This window comes from Plecotus auritus, assembly GCF_963455305.1.
Source record: "Plecotus auritus genome assembly, chromosome: 7".
NCBI classification, from domain to species: Eukaryota; Metazoa; Chordata; class Mammalia; order Chiroptera; family Vespertilionidae; genus Plecotus; species Plecotus auritus.
In genome coordinates this window covers 103,511,710-103,532,554 of record NC_137774.1, presented here as the reverse complement: position 1 = coordinate 103,532,554, position 20,845 = coordinate 103,511,710, and the positions used below count along the sequence as shown (strand labels likewise).

Genomic DNA, 20,845 nt, shown 5'->3' with positions numbered 1-20,845 from the left:
CCTCCCTTGCAGGCCTGGTCCCTCCCAACTGCCCTCCCCTGCTGGCCTGATCGCCCACAACTGCCCTCCCTGCTGCCCATCTTTTGGCGGCCATCTTGTGTCCACATGGGGGCAGCCATCTTTGAACACATGGGGGCGGCCAACTTGTGTGTTGGAGTGATGGTCAATTTGCATATTATTCTTTTATTAGATAGGATTGTATTCAATATAAATGTATAAACATTTGAATATTGAAGAAAATAACTCATATAAACTCAGTTTATCTGAGGCGGAAGTTAGCAAATTAATCAGTTTTATAATTTGTATAGTAGAACTGTATTTATTGTAAAAACAGTTGAGCCCTGATCCGTTTGACTCAGTGGCTAGAGCGTTGGCCTGTGGACTGAAGGGTCCCAGGTTCATTTCAGGCCAAGGGCATGTGCCTGGGTTGTGGGCTCAATCCCCAGTGGGGGGCATGCAGGAGGCAGCCTATCAATGATTCTCATCCTTGATGTTTCTATTTCTCTCTTCCTCTTCCTTTTTCTCTGAAATCAATAAAAACATTGTTAAAAAGAAAAAGAAAGTTGACATACGTGGTATGATTAAAATTGCTAATTTTTTTACTGTCTTGTTCATAAGATGAGTGAGGTACATTTTTTTTTAATGTTCCTTTTTGAATCTACTTCTGCCTTTTGTTTTAGAAATCCTTTCTGCTAAAACTTTTCTAGAGGTTAGTATAATGTGGAATTATTTATATAATTTTATATCAAAATGATGATATATGATCTTCAAATATTTTTCCATAGTTAGAACTGAATTGTATATGATTGCTGGTATAATAGGTGTCATATCATTTGGAGTACTAATTGGAAAAGGTTCTAGTTCATAGCTTTTTGTATAACATCATTTAATTATGAAGTGTCATATGTCTTATTATGAAAAAGTCATATTTCTCAGTTGTTCTAGTATCCTAGCCATCTAAGCTATAGATTTCCAAACTGGCCTCTGTATAATGAAGGGGAGAAATAAAAGGTCTTTTCCAGTCACTTATTTTATTTTACTTTTTAAAATATATTTTTATTGATTTAAGAGAGGAAGGGTAAGGGGAGAGAGAGATAGAAACATCAATGATGAGAGAGAATGATTGATCAGCTGTCTCCTGCATGCCCCCTACCGGGAATCGAGCCTGCAACCCAGGCATGTGCCCTTAACCGGAAATGAATCTGGGACCCTTCAGTCTGCAAGCTGAGGCTAGCCACTGAGCCAAACCAACTAGGGCCAGTCACTTATTTTATACCTATACATATTCTTATCAAAAATGTATTTTGATTTGGGATTAATATATGATCACATACCTTTAGAGCCAATTAAACCTACATTCTAGGGGCGGGCTAGAAGGGGTCAATGGTGACATATCTAATATTTTCAACAATAAAGATTTAAAAACCCAAAAACCTGTATTCTAGAAGAAAAAAATTAAAGGATAATAGTGGCTTGGACCAAGATGGTATGAGTGGAGGCGGAGAGAAGTGGTTGGATTTGGAGTATAATGTTAAGGTTGACTAGGTAGGACAGCATTCGCCATGGGATGTGAAGAGAACGAGAATCAAGGATAATTCCTGGGTTTTTAGCTTGAGCAATAGATAAATGATATGGGGGAGACGGGGAGCAGATTTTGGGGAGTGTTGCTTTAGCTAGAGAAGACTTCTCTAATAAGATCCACATTGAGCAGAAGACCTAATTGAAATGAGCAAGTAGATATCTGGGTAGAGTAGTTTAGGCCAAAGCAAGCATGTCAAACTCAAAGGCTAACACGGGCCAAATAAGCAAGGTTTAAGTTTATGTGGGCTGCAAAAACACAAAAGCTTCAATTTTCATAGAAACATAGGTTTATTTTGATAGAGACATACTGAATACAAAGGGCTGAAATAAATGAGTAATTGTTAACATAAAATAATAACATTTTAATAAAAATTAATATTTTTTCTTGAACACTAACTTACCAGACACTGAATAACTGCACATATTAATAAGCGTAATGCAAATAAACCTATTTCTCTTGTTCTCCGAGAGCGACATATTTCCTGTTGCACACACCAAACAAGTCAATACAAGACTAATGACATGGCAGTTGGTTGCTAAAATATTCGCTGCTAGTATTAGTGGAGAGAAATGATGTGCTTACCTGTAAGGTGCGTAAGGGAAATGAATGCAATACAATTATAGCAATCAGTCATTAGTGAATGTTATAGTTCATTACTAATAATTATGTATAATGGGATATTGTAAAAATTAAGTTACAAAATTTTTATTAGAATGTTTCTTACATACTGTTATATTGGCTGGACCACAAAAATATTTGTTGTGGGTTGCCTGTGGCCCACGGACTGTGAGTTTGACATGCTTGAGCCAAAGGCTCACTAAAAGCCCCGAGGCAAGAGTATATACATGTAAATGGAAATAGAATGGAGGCCTTTGGATAGAATAGTCTATATTTACAGGGAGAATTTGGGACAAGTGATAGAGATGTGCAAGTTATTAGCATTTAGATGGTATTTAAAGCCATCTTATCTAATAATAGACAAACATGTAAATTGACTGTACCTCCGCTACACCCACAGCCAATCAGAGTGAGAATGCCAAAGATGGCAGCCGCCCAGCTGCTCCAGGCGTGGAGTGGCCAGGAGGGGCAGAACGCCTGCTATGAGAGGGAGGGCGGGGGGGGGGGGGTTGGGGGGCAAAGGGATCTACAGGAGCGGAGTGCCACAGTGAAGACAAGACTGCAGACTCTGGAGTCTGCAGCGAAGACAAAGAAGGCAGACTCCGGCCGGAGCGAAGGCCTGGGTCCCGGGTGCCGGAGGAAAACCAGTGCTGGAAGCCAAGGGAAGGAAGGCCTATTGCACGAATCTCTTCGTGCAACAGGCCTCTTACTGTGACTATATGAGTTTACACAATGAGTGTAGATAGGAAAAAAGTCAAGCATCGAACTCTAGAATGCTCACAGGTAGAGAAAATGAGGAAGAACTAGAAAAGCAGACTGGAAAGGATTACCTAAGAAAGTAAGAGAAAAGAACGAGGTGTAAGTGGATGTTTTAAGTTACCTTAGATTGTTACCTGAAAGTATGTGAATTCAGTATAACCTTTGTTTTTCTACTATGTTAGAACAAATTTGATTACAAATGTGTTCTTTTTAAAAAGTATATAGTTTTATTGATTTCAGAGAGGGAGAGAGAGTTAGAAACATCAGTGATGAGAGAGAATCATTGATCAGCTGCCTCCTGCATGCCCCACACTGGGGATTGAGCCCACAACCCAGGTATGTGCCATGATCATAGGTCAAGGCTTAACCACTGAGCCATACTGGCTGGGATACAAATATGTTTTTGTGTGTTCAATACTACGTATTAGTATGGTGTGTTAATAAAATTTTGTAAAAGACCAGGTAGATTAAAAGGGGCCATAGTAGAGAAATGCTACAATACAACTCTTGAAGAATTTTTCTTGACTCATAAAATGAATTTACTTTCAGATCAAGTCACGATGTCAGCCTGTAATCCTGCAGTTTTTAACTTCTATAATTATCTAAGAACACATCCTCTTTTGTTGAGACGTCATTTTGGATCATCTGATGCATTTTCCACACATGTGAGTCTAACAGGAAAAAGTGGACTGGCAGGAACAATTAATTTAAGTGAAAGAAGATTATTTTTTACTACTGCCTGTGCTCATTTAAAAGCTGGCTGCCCCATGTTGGCTTTGGAAGTATTATCAAAGATACCAAAAGTCATTAAGAAGACAAAACCTTTTAGTAGAACATCTAATTTTATGGATACTAGTAAAGACTGTTCTCCAACTTCTCCATTGAAATTGGATGCCAGGGAAGATAAGTCTTCTGCGATTGATTGGTCACAGTCACTCATGAATGGTTTTGGATCTTCTTCAGAGGGTTCCTCAGAGAAGCAGTCAAACTCCACTCTTTCTTTTGATTGGAGTCAACCAAGTGTTATATTTCAGGATGACTCTTTAGAATTAAAATGGGACAGTGATAATGATGAAGAAAATGAGGATCTCCCTATTTCAATGAAAGAACTAAAACCTTCAAAGGAAAAAATAGGAAAAAAAATAGATGAAACAAGTTCTAATTACACAGAATCTCTCAGCATGCTAGATGAAAATGACATTTTAAGTCCATCAGAAGATATAATTGCAGTTCAATTAAAATTTAGAGCATGTTTAAAGATTCTCACAGGAGAACTTCGTACTTTATCTACTGGCTATGAAATAGATGGTGGAAAATTGCGTTACCAACTATATCATTGGCTTGAAAAGGAGATGATAGCTCTCCAGAAGACTTGTAACTATTGTTCAGATGCTGAAGAATTACAGTCTGCATTTGGTGCAAGTGGAGATGAATTGGGAATAAATGAAGATGCTGAAGATTTGCTTCGTGAAAAAAAAGTGAAACAACTGAGAGAAAATTTTCAGGAAAAAAGACAATGGCTTTTGAAATATGAGTCACTGTTGAGAATGTTTCTTAGTTACTGCATACTTCATGGATCCCATGGTGGGGGTCTTGCTTCTGTGAGAATGGAATTGATTTTGCTTTTACAAGAATCTCAGCAGGTATGTAACTTATATGATAGCCAGTAAAATAGCACATGTATGAAAAAGGTTTTGATCATTGCTTTTAAATATTAAAATTGTTGATTTTCTTTATTATGGTAGCTTTAAGGAATGCTCATTTTTGCATAGTACTTCATTGTGAATTTGTGGACTTATGAAAGTATTGCAGTTTAAAGACAATTTGATATTAGGCTCTATGATATGCTGAATTCAAATGCCACATTCTTATATGAATTCCCATATGCGGTGATGAATTTCTTATGAAAAGAGGGTATTGTTCCATCATTTTTTCAGTATAATTGCTGGAATGATGGCCTCCTTAAGTCCCTTCTAACTCTATAAAAAATTTGTTAAACTTTTAAGTTTTAGTTGTTTTGAAGTTTTCCAAAGAAACCCCTGAATTACATAAATAATGGGTTATAACTGTAAATGGTTGGTTAACCTTTCTTTCCTTTGTTTTTAAGGAAACATCAGAACCAATATTTCCTAGCTCTCTGTCAGAGCAAACTTCAGTACCTCTCCTCTTTGCTTGTACAGCCAGTGCCAAAACAGTAGTTGCCAATCCATTATTGCACCTTAGTAATCTAACACATGATATTCTACATGCCATAATAAACTTTGATTCACCACCCCATCCAGATATTCAAAGCAATAAAGTAAGTATGCTTGGTTTCAGTCTTTTAATTATACTACAATAAAACTAAAAGATAAGTGTTAGGGTTTTAAAAAACAATTTTAAACATTAGACTATACATAGTGATTGTTACATTACCAAGTTTATCAAAGAAAACTTCTGGTTGTAGGCCAGGTTCATCTTACTTGTGTTACTTATACCCACTAGAATATTTTAATTTTTAATCCAATGCTAGTTACTAAGTCTTATTTAGCTATTTTATTAAGATAAGAGTAATTTGTATATATACAGATACATGAGTGATTTCTTTAGCAGTAAACTTAGTCAAAAAGCTGATGTTTTTAGATATAGAGACTTAATATTATGGTGTGAAGTTACTATATTTATGTAAAGGTTTTCTTTGTTAATATGAAAAGATTACATATTTTCAGGACAATGTGGAGTATTTTGCTGCCGTCAATCCTCTAGGGTAGGCAGTGATTCATGATTCCAGCTATAGCAGTATCACCTGAGTGCTTGTTAAACATTTGGATTGTTAAATTCACTCCAACCTAACTGAATTAGTCTGTGAGAGAGTCTCAAGAATATGCAAAACAAACCATATAATTATTTAAATCCGTCATATCTTCCAATCTATCACCCTTCATTTTATCTGCCATGAACATCACACTTCATCTTTATCCTCCAAACATAATGAAATCTTTTAAAGTGTGACCAAGTTTGACTATTTTTGTATCTGTCTTTTTCCCCCCTCATAGTCTCTCATTTGGTTCTCAGCCACCTCATAGGCTGTGATATCATACCAGTTCCATTTTCTGCTATGCCTTATAGTGGCTTCTCCTACACTTTTACCCTCTTGGATAACCTTAACCCTTGTAATTTAATTTTACCACTTCTTTTCCTATACTATTCTATAGTATAAATGTCGATATTGTGTACTATGTAGTTAGGAATTTACTTTCCTTCAGATTATGCTCATTTTGACCAAACACCATTCTATATTTAACTTTAATAATAAGCTCCTCCTGGTGTATCAGTTAACTTTGCTTAAGAATCCTGAAACAGCCTAAAATAACCATCATTTATTTGGCTCATGATTCTGTGGAATGACTCATCAATTCTTCTGGTTTGGGCCAGCTGGGTTGATCTCTGGATACTTTCATTTGTCTTTGGTTAGCTGGTGGGTTGACTGGATTCTGGATGATCTAGGATGACTTCAGATTTCTGTTGGTAAGCAGAGTGTTTGCAGGGCTGACAGGAATCTGAGTCATATGTTTCTCATCTTCCAATAGGCAAGCATAGTGCATTATTCTGGGCTCTCTAGAGAAATAGGACCAATAAGGGGTGTGCTTGCATGTGTAAAGAGCTTTATTATAAGCAATTGGCTCATATGATTATGGAGGCTGAGAAGTCCAAAGATGTGCATTTGGCAAGCTGGAGACCCAGGATAGCTGATCATGTAGTTCCAGTCCTAGTCTGAAGTCCTGAGAACCAGGATAGCTGGTAATATAAATTCCAGTTGAAAGCTACCAGGCTTGAGACCCAAGAAGAGCCAGTATTTCAGTTCTAATTCAAAGGCAGGGCCTGAGCCGGTTTGGCTCAGTGGATAGAGTGTTGGCCTGTGGACGGAAGGGTCCAGGTTTCAATTCTGGTCAAGGGCATGTACCTCAGTTGCAGGCTCCTGCCGGCCCGGGCCCTGGTAGGGACATATGCCGGAGGCAACCAATCGACGTGTTTCTCTCACATCGATATTTCTCTTTGTCTTTCCCTCTCCCACTCTCTCTAAAAATGGAAAAATATCCTAGGGTGAGGATTAAAATAATAATACTAAAATAAATAAAATTAAAAAGTCAGGAAAGACTGAAGACTCACCTCAATGCAACAGGCAGAATTCCCTCATTTTTTGTTCTATCCAGGTCTTCCAGTTGATTGATGAGGCCTTCCCATATCTGCTTTGCTTAGTGTTCCAATTCAAGTGATAATCTTCCCAAATCACCCTAACAGATGCACCTAGAATAATGTTTGACTAAATGTCTGGGTACCTGAAGATCTGGTCATGTTCACATATAAAATTAATAATCACATCTAGGTTATTTCATATCATGGTTGCAGGAGTTCTTTGTTGTTGTTTTTTTTCAAAGTATATTTTTTATTGATTTCAGAGAGGAAAAGAAAGATAGAAACATCAATGATAAGAGAGGATCATTGATTGGCTGCCTCCTGCATACCCCACACTGGGGATCGAGCCTATAACCTGGCCATGTGCCCTGTTGGGGAATTGAACCATGACCTCCTGGTTAATAAGTCAGTGTTCAACCACTAGCCATGATGGCTGAGCTGGTTGCAGGAGTATTAAAAGCAGCAAGAATTTGCAAGGCCTTTTGAGGACTAGATTCAGAATTCACACGACTTCTGTTGTATCCTCTTGGTCCAAGCAAGTTAGAAGGCCTGTCCAGATTCAATAAGTGCGGAAACAGGCTCCATCTTTTGATTGGAGAAGCTGGAAAATATTCTATCATTTTCATAGTGTTCCATACATGGTCTTTGCTGTCTTAATTTTATATGATGATATTCATGATTTTAATTCATACTACATGTCTTGCTGAAAATTGAAGTAGAAATAGCAATGAGATTTTACTCTATTATTCCATTTTTTATCAACATAAAAGACTGTCATATCTTCTTAATTAGATCAAGAACTTAGTCTTTTAATAGTTGTCTAGTCTATTTTTTTACCTAGGTTACACTTCTCCATCCTCACATCTACTTCTGTTATTTCTCATCATGCCATCATTAAGAGATTTAGAACCTCTTGCCCAATACAAATGTTTTCCTTTAATTACTGTGGTTCATACCTTATTTCTCTTAAATTTCACTTTCTTTAAATTGTTTGCTTTCTGTAGTAACTAGAATATATGGTAGCATATTCTTCAATGACTTGTCCATAGGTGAACTGTCTTATATCATGCTCTGCTTTTTTATATTTTGGTTGAGGAAGAAGCAGGTTGAACCCTAAAGGGGTTGCTTTTAATACATGGTTCATGCACTACTGAATAGCTGGCATCTGTTCCCATTTGCTCTTAGAATAAAATATAGGTAGCAGTTATGTGTTTTATAATTTCTACCAAAGGCCTCAGTATTTTTTCTTTATCTATAGTGAGGTCTCAGAAGGTAAAGATGAGTGTTTAGGAGAAAAAACAAGTAAGTTCAGAAACAGGCTCCAAATAGTTTATAAGGGCAAATTATTTTTTCATCTTTTAAAAATGCTGATTATGTTAGGTCTTGAAAAAAGTTACATTGCATACTTAAAGTAATTTTTGTGTGTGTTTTTTTTTTTCCCAGGTATATGTAATGCATACTTTAGCAGCCTCACTTTCTGCTTGTATATATCAGTGCCTTTGTGGTAGCCATAACTACAGGTAAATATCTTTGTGAAATTTTAAAATGTTTGCAGCAAACTGATGTTTTCAGAATATATATGTATACTCTTGCTTTGAAAAAACTGTATACAGCAGTATACTTTAAATAATGCAAAAAGCATATGGTTGAAGTGTTGAGTCCTTTTTTTTTTTATCTTTGAAATTTTAACCTGTGCCTTTATGGCAAATGAATCGCAAGTAAACCCTTGTCAACATAACTTATTTTATAGCCTTTTATTGATCAGCGCCTAATGCCAGACATCATGATATGCACTGAAATAAGTTCTCCTTTTTTAAGGTTAATGTAGTTTGTTACTAATAAATGTGAACTAATAATGATATATAGTATGGCATAGTACTTAAATGATAAGTACTATAATATGATGGATAGTACAGAGGAGGGAGTGACTGACTTGAAGTCAAGAAAAATTTTGCAGAGTAATTGATGCTTATTTTGTTGATGATTTTTCCTCTTTAAGTCCTAAGTTTTCATTATAATTCATCTAGGCTTTAAAAAAATCGTTTAACACTCAGGGGTCTTTCTATATCTTTTTTTAGTTCTTCTTTTCCTTTCCTATTAGACAGATATTAGAATTTGTGGGTCCCTCTTATTTTTCTTTTATCCTTCATGTGTTTCTTACCTTTATTTCTTTTTGCTGCTTTTCAGGAGAAATCCTAGCTTTATTTTCTAGACACTAATTCATTCTTCAGCAACATCTTACCATTTATTAAGTCTTAAGTGTTTTATTTTTTAAGACCTCTATTGATTTTAATAGCCACATTTTTATGACTTATTGCCTTTATTTCTTGATTTTTGTTTAACCTGTCTGAAGATAAAGCACTTTTCTTAATGTTCTGATAAGTCTGCTTCCTCAGGTGCAGGTCTTTCACTGATTTTTTTGTCTCTTACATAATGTCAGCCTTCCTTGGTGCTGATTTTTTATAGTCTGTTTATGTTAGTGAAAAATTATGTGAATTTTCCCATGGGTAAGCTTAGCTTACTACTCTGGTTATGTATTTCTAGGTTTGCTTTAACTTGATTTTTTTTTACTCTGATCCTCCAAGAGTTCATTTTCTTGTTATTAAGTATAACTTTACTTTCACCAACATATTTTCATCTTTCTTATATCCATCTGCTGTAATGGGATTTTTTTGTTGTTACTCTGCCATCCTGCATTTGGAAACTAAAGCAAGAGAAACTGTTTACAAATGCATCAAAATGCTATCATTAGTAAGACTTACTAATCAGAATAGATCTAAACTATTAAATGTTCTTTATAAATATCATATTCCTTTACTTAATGCACAATACAGAAATTTGACAAGTTAGCAAAATCTTAACGTATTTTAAAAAATCTTAAATTTTCTGTTATGTTTCATAGTCTGTGTCAAGCTGCAAGTTATTTTTTTTTTTTCATTCATCTGTTTAGTTTAAAGTGCCATTTACTTGGGGAAGCTTACCCTGAATTCCCAAATTAGGTGAAATTCTCATGTCTTTTGCTTTCATGGCACTGTATTGTATAGATTTTGTCTTTAAAAACATTGTGGTGAAATTATTTGTGTCTGATTTCCCCACCAGGCTATAAATTTCATAGGCGACACAGACCATGTTTTTTATTATATGCCTGGAACTTGGTGCATATACTTCATATAATCTACCCTGATGTAGGATAGACTAGCCATTAAATATTAAATTAAACCTAAATTGACTTTGTTTTCAGCCAAGTAACCTTGTTTTAAAGTGTAATGTATAAGCTTGCTACTTGTGGTCAATAGTAATTCAGTTTTCTGATTTGTACATATTCTATGTCTTTGACTAAATAAATAAACTTAAAACATGTTTTAATTTAGAAAATTTGCATATTTATAATTAAAGGACACTTTAATATAGCACTTGACTATAGAATATAGTGTAGATGTAATAGTAGTATAACTGATAAAAATTTGTATTTAAGGTACCCTAGAAGTTAGATCTAAAACATGGAATATTATATGTGAAATTCATTTTAGATCATTGTATATTATTTTATCATATTGTTATTATTGTGGGTCATTGTAGATTACTATTACTTAAATGTTTTCTTTTCTTAGCTCATTTCAAACAAATCAGTTTACTGGAATGGTATATCAGACAGTACTGCTTCCCCATCGACATTCTTTGAAAACAGGAAGCTTAGATGAAGCAATAACCCCCAATACATCACCAGCTCAGTGGCCAGGTATAAATAATTTATATGTGTATGAGTTTTTCTTAGCTTAAATTTAATCAGATGAGAAAAAAGTAGGTTTGGTTGGGTTTTGCTATATGTTAATCATTATTAAATATTGTTAGAATTGATACCAGTTCAGCATTCACCACTCATTACAAATTATGCAGTTACTTAATGTTAGTATTTACTTCATCATCATATTAAAGTAACTCAAATATTTTATTATATTACTTTTTATATTATTTTGCAGAAAAATATAGCAATTACATTTTATCTATCAGATTTGTTTTTTTATTTTCTAATATATTTTTATTAATTTCAGAGAGGAAGAGAGAGGGAGAGAGAGATAGAAACATCAATGATGAGAGAATCATTGCTTGGCTGCCTCCTGCATGCCTTCTATTGGGGATTGAGGCCTCATACTGGGCATGTGCCCTGACTGGAAATCAAACCATGACCTCCTGGTTTATAGGTCGATGCTTAATCACTAAGCCACACCAGCTGGACTGTTTTTTTATTTTTTATTATTTTTTTCAATCCTCACCCAAGAAGTGAAGTTATTTTTTTCATTGACTTTTTTCAGAGAGATGGAAGGGATGGGGGAAGGGGAGAAAGAGAGGAGAGAGAGCAATATCGATGTGAGAGAGACACATCGATTGGTTGCCTCCTGCATGCACCCCTGGGCGGGGGTGAGTGGGTGGGTGTGGAATTGAACATGAAACCCAGTGTATACCCTTGACCTGAGAATTGAACCTGGAAATCTAACCTGTGACCCTCCGGTGAGCAGGCCTACACTCTGACCACTGAGCTATGCCAGCCAGTGCTTATCTATCATATTTGTATCAGATTACAGAGTTTCTCTAAATTGAACAAAAGTTCAGAAGTATGCATTAACCCATAGTGACCTCTACTCATCTATGAATTTAGAGAAGAAAATGTTTTAATCCTAATGTAATAAAGTTTTTAAAAAAATTAGAAAATGTAGTTAATTTCTTATTATTAAATTTTATTGTCAGTGGTATGTGTTTGTTGTTTGTTCTAGGAATAACTTCTCTAATTCGACTTTTGAATTCTTCTGGTGAGGAAGCCCAGTCAGGGCTTACAATTTTGCTCTGTGAAATTCTCACAGCAGTGTATCTTAGTCTCTTCATTCATGGCTTGGCAACACATTCTAGTAATGAACTATTTCGGATTGTGGCACATCCTCTAAATGAAAAAATGTGGTCTGCTGTATTTGGTGGAGGTGCACGTGTTTCCAGCAAAGAACAGACACACTCAAAAGCATTACCCGGTTAGTTTTTAATTTGTTTTATGTGTTGTTGTTCATTAAAGACTGAGGCTTCATTTATTTATCAGAATGGTAACTTTGTCAAATGTAAATGCATTTCAATTTATTTATAGAAAGATTTTGATATAGACCATGTTCTTAAATTCTGAACCAATAGTTTTATGGTGAAAATGCAGTATAAAGTTACTGGTGCAATTTCAAATTTTAAGATACTTATGTACCAATGATTAGGACTATCTAATGTAATTTTCTTTAATCTTTTATTATTGAAATTTTCATTTGTTGAAATAATACGTAACATTGGTTTTTGTTCTATTCCAAATACAGATTCTCTCTTCTTTCTTTGGCAGGAAGGCACTTTGCTATGCCTAGCCCCCACCAGGTAGTGGTATTCTCCATGGAATGTGTGGGCTTTTCCAAAGCTCTTTCAGCCATCAGTTCTCATAGCCCTCCCAGTCTTGCAGGCAAGATACTAGCTTTAGAAATAGGCTTTTACAGTCCAGCTTGCTTTGTGTTGTTTTGGAGGGGTTTGGGGTACAGTGGGCCAGTTTTGTTTTGTTTGGCACTTATTATAGAAAATTGAAAATTTATTTTAAGCAAGCCATATTTTTGATTTAAAAATGATTAGTATATTAGAAAATCATTCCTGCATTTTTATTCTTTTTAAAATTCTTTATTTTGATGTTTTCTATCCCTTCCACTTTAACATATTTTTAAATGTGTAGAAATAAAGAAATGTCACCGCTAATCATGCCTAATCAAATTATGGCTTGAAATAATAGGAAAAAATTTCAAATGATGCTGCTTCATGTTTTGCATATTATGATTCTGGACATTAGGGGTTTTGTATTTCTAAGTGTTCCATAATACCATGAAAAGTAAATATTTTAAACAATTGTTTCCTCGTTTCTAAACTTTCTGATATTGAAACTATATGTATTTATTCAAAGATAGAAACGCTATGCTTTCTTGACCTGAAAAGAATCTTCATAATGCTTCTGCCTTTTTAAAAAGTTTTTTTTTTTGGTACTTTATTAGCCCATATGTGATAATATTGCTTTTAAATTAAAAAAATATTCTAATATTCATAACTTCTCTTTTATAATTTTTAAAGAGTAATTTCCCTGCTTTATTTTTTGATATGGATAAAAAAAGGAAAAGACTAACTTAAAAGTCTAAGAGGGAGTAAAATTTATAGCTCTGTTGAGATTAGTATTAAATAAATAATTGGTAGATTAATTGTTGCACTGTTTTTAGTGTGTTGTAAGAGAAAAGCATTGTTAAGATTGATCTTATTAATGTGAAGTGTTAAAAAGGGATAAATTTTTGCTATGGAATATCCATATTCCTGTAAAAATTAAAAATGCATTCTTAATGGCTAGGTATTAGGTCTCAGTTCCAACCATTTTTGCTGAACACAGATATATAAAAAACCTTCCTCATAGCCCAGGTCGTTCTTTGTTTAGCCATTCAGATTTAATTGTTTCTAGACAGAAATATCATTACATAAATTATCTTTCAAGTACACCCCATCATAAATACTGTCATAAATTATATCCCACCACTGGCAGGCAAATAATATAGAATACTTAAAACATGGTTCACTTAGTGGTAGGGCTGGTTGTAGCCACATTTAGGTTATGTGATGCTCATCTGTTTTTGAGAACCCACAAACTATTCTGAATATAACAATAACTAAAGCAGCTTTTACGGAAGACATGAATTATATGATTCATAAGTTTGCTAACCAGAAAATAGGGGTACTCACTGAATGGTGAAGCCAAAGACCTAATGGCTCCAAAGCTGATCTGGTTTGAGAAGGAGTGGGTAGAAAAAGAAAGAAGTAGAAAAACAGAGATAAAGGGGGAAGAACTAAAAACAGATAGTAATTAGCAGCAGTAGTCCAGTGAAGCAGATCAACTGACAGTTGGAGAGAGAAAATCTGAGAACAGAAAGTCAACCAAAACAAGAAACAAGTAGGAGTGGCTTTCAACCTAAGGCAGAGTTCTGAAATCTACGTTTTTGAAGGCAATATTATGTTGTTCTGAAAACTCACCAATGAAGCAGCACAGCAACCTGATACATTTTAGGTTGTAAGTAAGCAGTCATGTAGGTTTGAATTACTGTTAAACATAATTATAATGTCCCAAGTGTCTAATTGCAAATACATTCAGTATACATTGTTGACAAAGGGTATAAAATAATGTGTTTTAGAAAAATTGCTCTGAGTGCAGCCAAAATTAATATATTTTTAAAATATTTACTATATAAATTTGGCCAAAGGAAAACTGACAAGTCTATGGACTATTTCATTTTCCTGACAGCTTAATCAGTGTCAAAGTATGGTATATTCAAAATGAAATAAATGCTTGGAACCCCTAAAAAGTCTGTGTTTTAAAAAGTGTTTTCATAAACTTAGTACTATGAGAGTAATTTAAAAGTCACTATTTTCTTGTTCTGGTATAAATTTTCATTTTAATTTTCTTTGAAATAATGGTCTCATAAACTAAATTGTATTTCTCTTTACATGTTTATTATACAGTCAGTGTACTAATTCTTTTAGTGACTTAAAAATTTAATTATGACTTAAACTTTGTAATATAAGAAAATGATAGATGATTTTTATTAGATGTTAGCTTGGCAGGCAAAATTCTTAACAAATATATTAATGTATATATATCAGTAATGTATCTTTAAAATAAGTTTAATTTGCTTTGCGGACTTCAATTATATGTTAACGAAGGATTTATTATTTTCTAATTAATTAAAATTATAGTGCAGGTATATGTTCATGGAGTTCTGAATTATTTTGTTATTAAGGTTAATTTTCAAAGTAGACCATCAACTGAGCAATAGAAATTTTCAAAAAATTAACTTTTTTTCTGCTAACAGTTAGAAATCCATACTTTTGCTTTTCAATGCATATTTTATAGCAAATAAAAATATTTAAAGATTTTTTTATAGTTTGTTATATAATATTTGCCATTATAAGAATTGTGAATTATTTATCTTGATAAATTTACAGTAATGATTTTTAATGTCTCCAAATTGAGAATGAAATATAAAATGAGTATTTGTGGTAAGCATGTTACTTTTTTCATTTTTACCACAAGACTGCTAATGATGTTCTAGATATTTTAAAGTATATTTTTGGCATTTGGTTATTTATATTAAATACACATCAGAAAATACAGATGTTTTGCTTTTTCCCATTTTATTTGTATAAAAGTTGTGTATTCAGTATTTAATGATTGTACATCAGTGTATTTACAATCCTATCTAATAAAGAGGGAATATGCTAATTGACTGCCACGCCCTCACAAAGATGGGCACCTGTGCGCCTGCCTCTGGAGTCCCCCAGTCTCCTCAGCGCTCCAGCTGCCCAGGGCCGGCCCAAGTGCAGCCAACCTCGGATGTTGGCTGCCCAGCCAACCAGGGCCACTCGAGGCTCAGGTAACCAGGGCCAGCCAAGGCTCACGCTGCTGGCAATGGTAGTAGCAGAGGTGTGATGGGGGCATCGCCTTCCCCTGATCACCGGTCGCCTCCCACCCCTGAGGGCTCCTGGACTGTGAGAGGGGGCAGGCCAGGCTCAGGGACTCCCCCGCCTCCAGTGCATGAATTTTCATGCACTGGGCCTCTAGTATAAAATAAAATCAGCTATTGAAAACATAGTTGAATATGCCAAACACTTGTAAGTATCTGCTGCACTGCAAAATAACTAGTTTTACTGTTTGAAAAGGGAATATATTTTTTGGTTAAAATTCTTGGACAGATTTTTCATTGAGGGTCATATGGTATAAATTTTAAAGTTTAAAAAGCATTAGATTCATTTCATAACTACTGGGAAAGGCAAATACTTAGATAATAAAGGTAGAGAAAGCATAGAAGATTAAAAAAACACTAAGGCATGCACGTGTGTAAAATTTTACAGATAAATATTTTTTTATGAAACATCTCAGCTCTTACCTAGATTCCCTCACTCTTACTGAGATTAAGCATGTGATCTCTATGTCTAATCCATTTTCTAATGTATTTCTGGCAGTCCTAAGTACTGCAACAAAATAGCTTTAATGTATTTTCTTTATTATAAACTTTTAATGTGGTCAAAAACACATAAAATATACTATCTAAACTATTTGTGTACAGTTCAGTAGTAATAAGTACTTTCACATTGCTGTGAAACAAATCTCCAGAACTTTTTCATTTTACAAATTTGAAACTTTATACCCATTAAACAACAACGTCTCCTTTTCCCTTTCACCATCCCCTGGTAACCACCATTCTACTTTCTGTTTCCATGAATTTGACTACTTTAGTTACTTCATATAGGAGAGTCTTATAATTTTTGCCTTTTTGTGACTTAGCATAATGTCCTCAAGGTTCATCTGTGTTTTAACATGTGGCAGGATTTTCTTCTTTTGTACACCTGAATAATATTCCATTGTATAGACAGGGTAGTGCAAAAGTAGGTTTACATTTGTGAGTACATGAAATTCAGAGTTTATTCTTGTTATGAATTATTATTTTGCATACAAACAACTATAAACCTACTTTACCCCACCCTGTATATACTCCATTCAAATTTTTAATAAGTCTGTTGAGTTTGAGCTGAAATTCTACAGACAGAACCATATTGTAGCCAGCAGGGTGATTGAAAAGTAGCAGTCACGGCAGTTATCTCCAGATTTTTTTAATTGCATAACCCTCTCCTTGAAACATGCTTGAGCAAAACCCCAAGATATGCACATTATTTATCTATAAATAACATGTACCGTTGTTGATCCAGATATTAAACAGTGACAATTTTTATTTTCTTCTTCCCTTCTCTTTTCCTTCTGCCTGCCCTTTTCCTTCTTCCTTCCCCTTGTGCCTTCTTCTTTCCCTCAACCCTCTTTCTTCTCCACCACTCCTCTCTTCTTTTCTCTTTCTCCTTCCCCACTTGAACTTATTAAAAAAAATAAATCTGAATATTTTCCTTCCATATTTCAATGAACCATTTTGACACCAACTGCCTTGGAGACTACCTTGCTCTGTAGTTTGGAGACACAGATCACTGCTTTCTGTTAAGACATTCATCAGTTCATTTTTATGGACATTTATGAAGCAGGTTCAAGGTACTGTGTGATCCTAGGAAGATCTTGAGAGTCAGTAGTCTTTGTAAAATCTGATAATATCACCTGCCAGACTTTATTTTATCATTAATTTTATTATTTGAAGATTAAGAAGTACCTTAAATTCACTGCTTATTTAATCTCCTAATTTTGTCTTTTCCTTTTATGAACATTTGAAGTTTACTTGTAAAATCATGTTTTACATAGAATTTTGAGAATTTGTTGTATACTTAATTTATGTTCACATACATTTGTAGTACTCACACCCCTAATGATAAAGGAGAATAAATATATTCCTCTTAGGACACCTCTTAGACTCAATTACCTTGCTAAAGGGAAGAAATCTATTTTATTTTAAATTTATATGACTTTTATCTTCTCCATATCTGTTGCTTTCAACATAAAATGTTTTAAATCATCAATTAAGTTATTTAACTCCACCTCACCCCCCAAAAATTAATTTGGAGCTAAATTTGAAGGTCCAGGATATATGCCTCCTGAAGCTTTATGCACAATCTGGCACACTCATGAATAGCCCTATGGATAGGGGTGCCTTAGATTGAGAAGTGGAGAATGAGATGGTTCTGCTGGTTACTCTGAGGTCAGTTTTTGAAAGAAATAACATTTAAATCTAGGTTCAGAATATTAATTTTGTTGCATCTGATTTAATTTTTTTTAAATCCTCACCTGAGGATATTTTTCCATTGATTCTTAGAGAGAGGGAATGACAGAGGGAAATAGTGATGTGAGAGAAACACATCAGTTGGTTGCCTCTGCATGCACCCAACAAGGGTCCAGGCTGGGGAAGAGCCTGCAACTGAAGTATGTGCTCTTTTTTTTTTTTCTTTATTGATTAAGGTATTGCATATGTGTCCTTATCTCCCCTTTGCCCCCCATCCCCCTACTCATGCCCTCACCATCCTGGTGTCGTGTCCATTGGTTAGGCTTATATGCATGCGTACAAGGGGGAGATCAACCAAAGTATGTGCTCTTGACCGGAATCAAACCCGGGGCCCTTTAGTCCGCAGGTCGGTACTCTATCCACTAAGCCACACTGGCTAGAGCTGATTTTATTTAAAATAATAACCTGGAAAAGTGTTAACTTATTAGCCTTCCTTATGTTTTAATTTTAATGAAAACAGTATAAGTATGTGGTAAAATTCAGCAGTACAGAAGAACTTAACAATAAAAAACGTTGTCTTTCTCACTTCTTTGTATCTCCCACATCCATTCCTTATATGTAGCCTCAACCATTCTCCATTTCTGTTTCGAGTTCTTTTGCGTGTTACTTCCATAGTTCTAAGGAAACCACTGCAGAATGTGTTAAGGATGAAGATAGGGCTTCTTGTATGCTCAGTCCACAATCTGGTCATGGAAGCCCACTTTTCAAAAGTACATTCTGTGAATCCAAAGCAACTAAGAAATTTATTTTTTGAATGCATAAGTTCTGTATCCAAAGTTTCTTTTCACTTCTCCCTAATACTAATTTTTTTCTTTTATTACTAGTAAAGTAGCCATTTACCCTGTTAATAATGGAACAGTAGCATCAGTTTTTACCCAAGGAATGGCAGAAGTTTTTGATATTTATTTATTAGCATTTTCAAAAAGAAGCTGTGAGTACTCAATAGCCAAATAGTTTCTTTTGCTGCCCTTAAGTTTCATGACCACTCTAATCCAACGTGATTTAAGTATAAAATTATTTTAGGTCCTGATGCAATTTGAGGGTGAAGATGGAGCATCTACCCTAATGACAAGTTACAGATCATTTGTTTGCTAGGAGGCATCATTCAGGTTATTTTTTTATAGCATTTCAGATAGTATAACATTTAGTAATGTGAACTTGTTTATCAGGTCCCCCCCCCTACTGTCCTTGTTTATTAATAGTGTTTTGATAAATAGTTCTGTACCTCTGGGATTGAGTCTGTAATTTTAAATATTTCCCCTGAGTGTGGTTAATCTCTTATTTTCATGTCATCTGTCTGGGTTCACAGACTATACCTTAAAATGTTTTCTCATTTAAAAAACCCTCTTACATTTTGTCTTTTAAAAAATCTACATTTTTATGATGTTTATTAATTTAGTATTGTTTGAAAATTTTATTTTCCAGAGATCCCCTAAGCTTTTATGAAGCCATCTAATAATTTAAAAACAAAGGCAAAATAGTAATGTTAAAGTTAAATGATAAATTTACGTTAAACGGTAGCAATTATTTGAAGAGTAAAAAAAAATACGTTTATATCCTGAATATTTTACCTAATGAGAATTTCGAAAAATCACTGTTTAAGTTTTAGAATATATGTAAATGTATGCAACAGGTATATTGGAAAGGTGATTGTTAATTATCAATTACTAATAATAACAGAGAAAAAATTATACATTTAATTTAATACCTTTTAAAGCCTTTTGAAAGATTATGTAATAATCATATCACTTTTTAGCCATGTCTTAGAATATTAATTTTATTTAACTTAATTTCCTTTTTCTGAAATAACTAAATTATTCTGTTAAACTGAGCTTGGCATAATGCATGAGCATGCTGTTTATGCAAGCCAAGTAGCTTCAGACAATAAAACAAAATTTATTACAGCACAATTATTGCATTCATTTGGGAAGTAAATACATGTTCACTGGAACCATTGAAGGAGAATATTGATGTGCCTTAATGTGGTGTTTGCCTATTAGATCATGCCTGTGTCTAGGAGATCCTTGATTCTTCACTGGTAATTTGTATACGTGACTTAGTGTTCATTAAAGATTTGCATAACTTGCTTTTCTATGCTTCCCTTAATATTCTAAGGTAAAATACTGAAAGAATACTGTTAAAAATGTTTTGAAGTTAAAACAATAAAGATTACATGTTCTACCTCTTTGTTATTCCATTGACTAGAAAATTCCATCTTCAAACCATTTCTAAAAGTCTAAGTCAGTTTAATTAAATAGTTATGTGTTTGAACTTTTTAATTTTCATTGAAAATGTAGTTTTATATGTAGATAAAAGGCCAGTGATTACTGAAGAATCTCCTGAGTTGTTGCCTTTAATTAACATTGACATCGCATGATATTCTTTTTTGTTACCATGATGTTCCTAAAAAAACAAAACAGAACAATGTAGATAATTTCCTATCATGTGGGGGCTCATTTACAAGCAGATATTACATCCTACCACCTACATATACAATGCATGATTCAACAGAGAGTGAGATAAATTCAAGGTAGTTTTTGTCTCACTTCCTCTATCAATTTTATTCCCTTACTATCATAATAAGAATCTCAGTTTTGTGTGTGTACTTATTTATAGTTAGCCTTAGGTCTTATACAATGAAAATAATATATACTTAATAATACTTTCTTTGTTCTTAATAGTTTCTTCACTAGTGGAAGAAGGAGAGAAACAGAACACACGTTTTAGGCCATCAAAAGTGTCTGGCAGAGAATCTACCCCATCGACCTCTTCCTCACCACCAGTAAGCCAGGAGTCATTGACAGTCAAAGAGAAGTTCATCCCACCTGAGCTCAGTATCTGGGACTATTTCATAGCCAAGGTAATAAAAGTGCTGTCCAGATCAATATTTGCGCAGTTA

At 34.3% G+C, this 20,845-nt stretch overlaps 1 protein-coding gene across 6 annotated transcripts in view; it reads left to right on the top strand.

Moving 5' to 3' along the window:
* Window positions 1-20,845, top strand: part of DMXL1 (Dmx like 1) — a 148,710-nt gene that overhangs the window by 75,381 nt on the left and 52,484 nt on the right. For 4 of the 6 annotated variants that reach the window (XR_013961148.1, XR_013961149.1, XM_080679388.1 and 1 more), the window contains exons 24-30: window positions 3,509-4,602; window positions 5,067-5,258; window positions 8,579-8,655; window positions 10,747-10,874; window positions 11,908-12,156; window positions 12,504-12,617; window positions 20,628-20,806. Coding sequence is in view for 4 of the 6 variants with exons in the window: in XM_080679388.1 (XP_080535514.1) it covers window positions 3,509-4,602; window positions 5,067-5,258; window positions 8,579-8,655; window positions 10,747-10,874; window positions 11,908-12,156; window positions 12,504-12,617; window positions 20,628-20,806 (2,033 nt within the window). In the remaining 2 variants the exon portion in view is untranslated. The remainder of the gene's footprint in view (window positions 1-3,508; window positions 4,603-5,066; window positions 5,259-8,578; window positions 8,656-10,746; window positions 10,875-11,907; window positions 12,157-12,503; window positions 12,618-20,627; window positions 20,807-20,845) is intronic. The other 2 variants (XM_080679390.1, XM_080679389.1) reach the window with 1 other exon arrangement.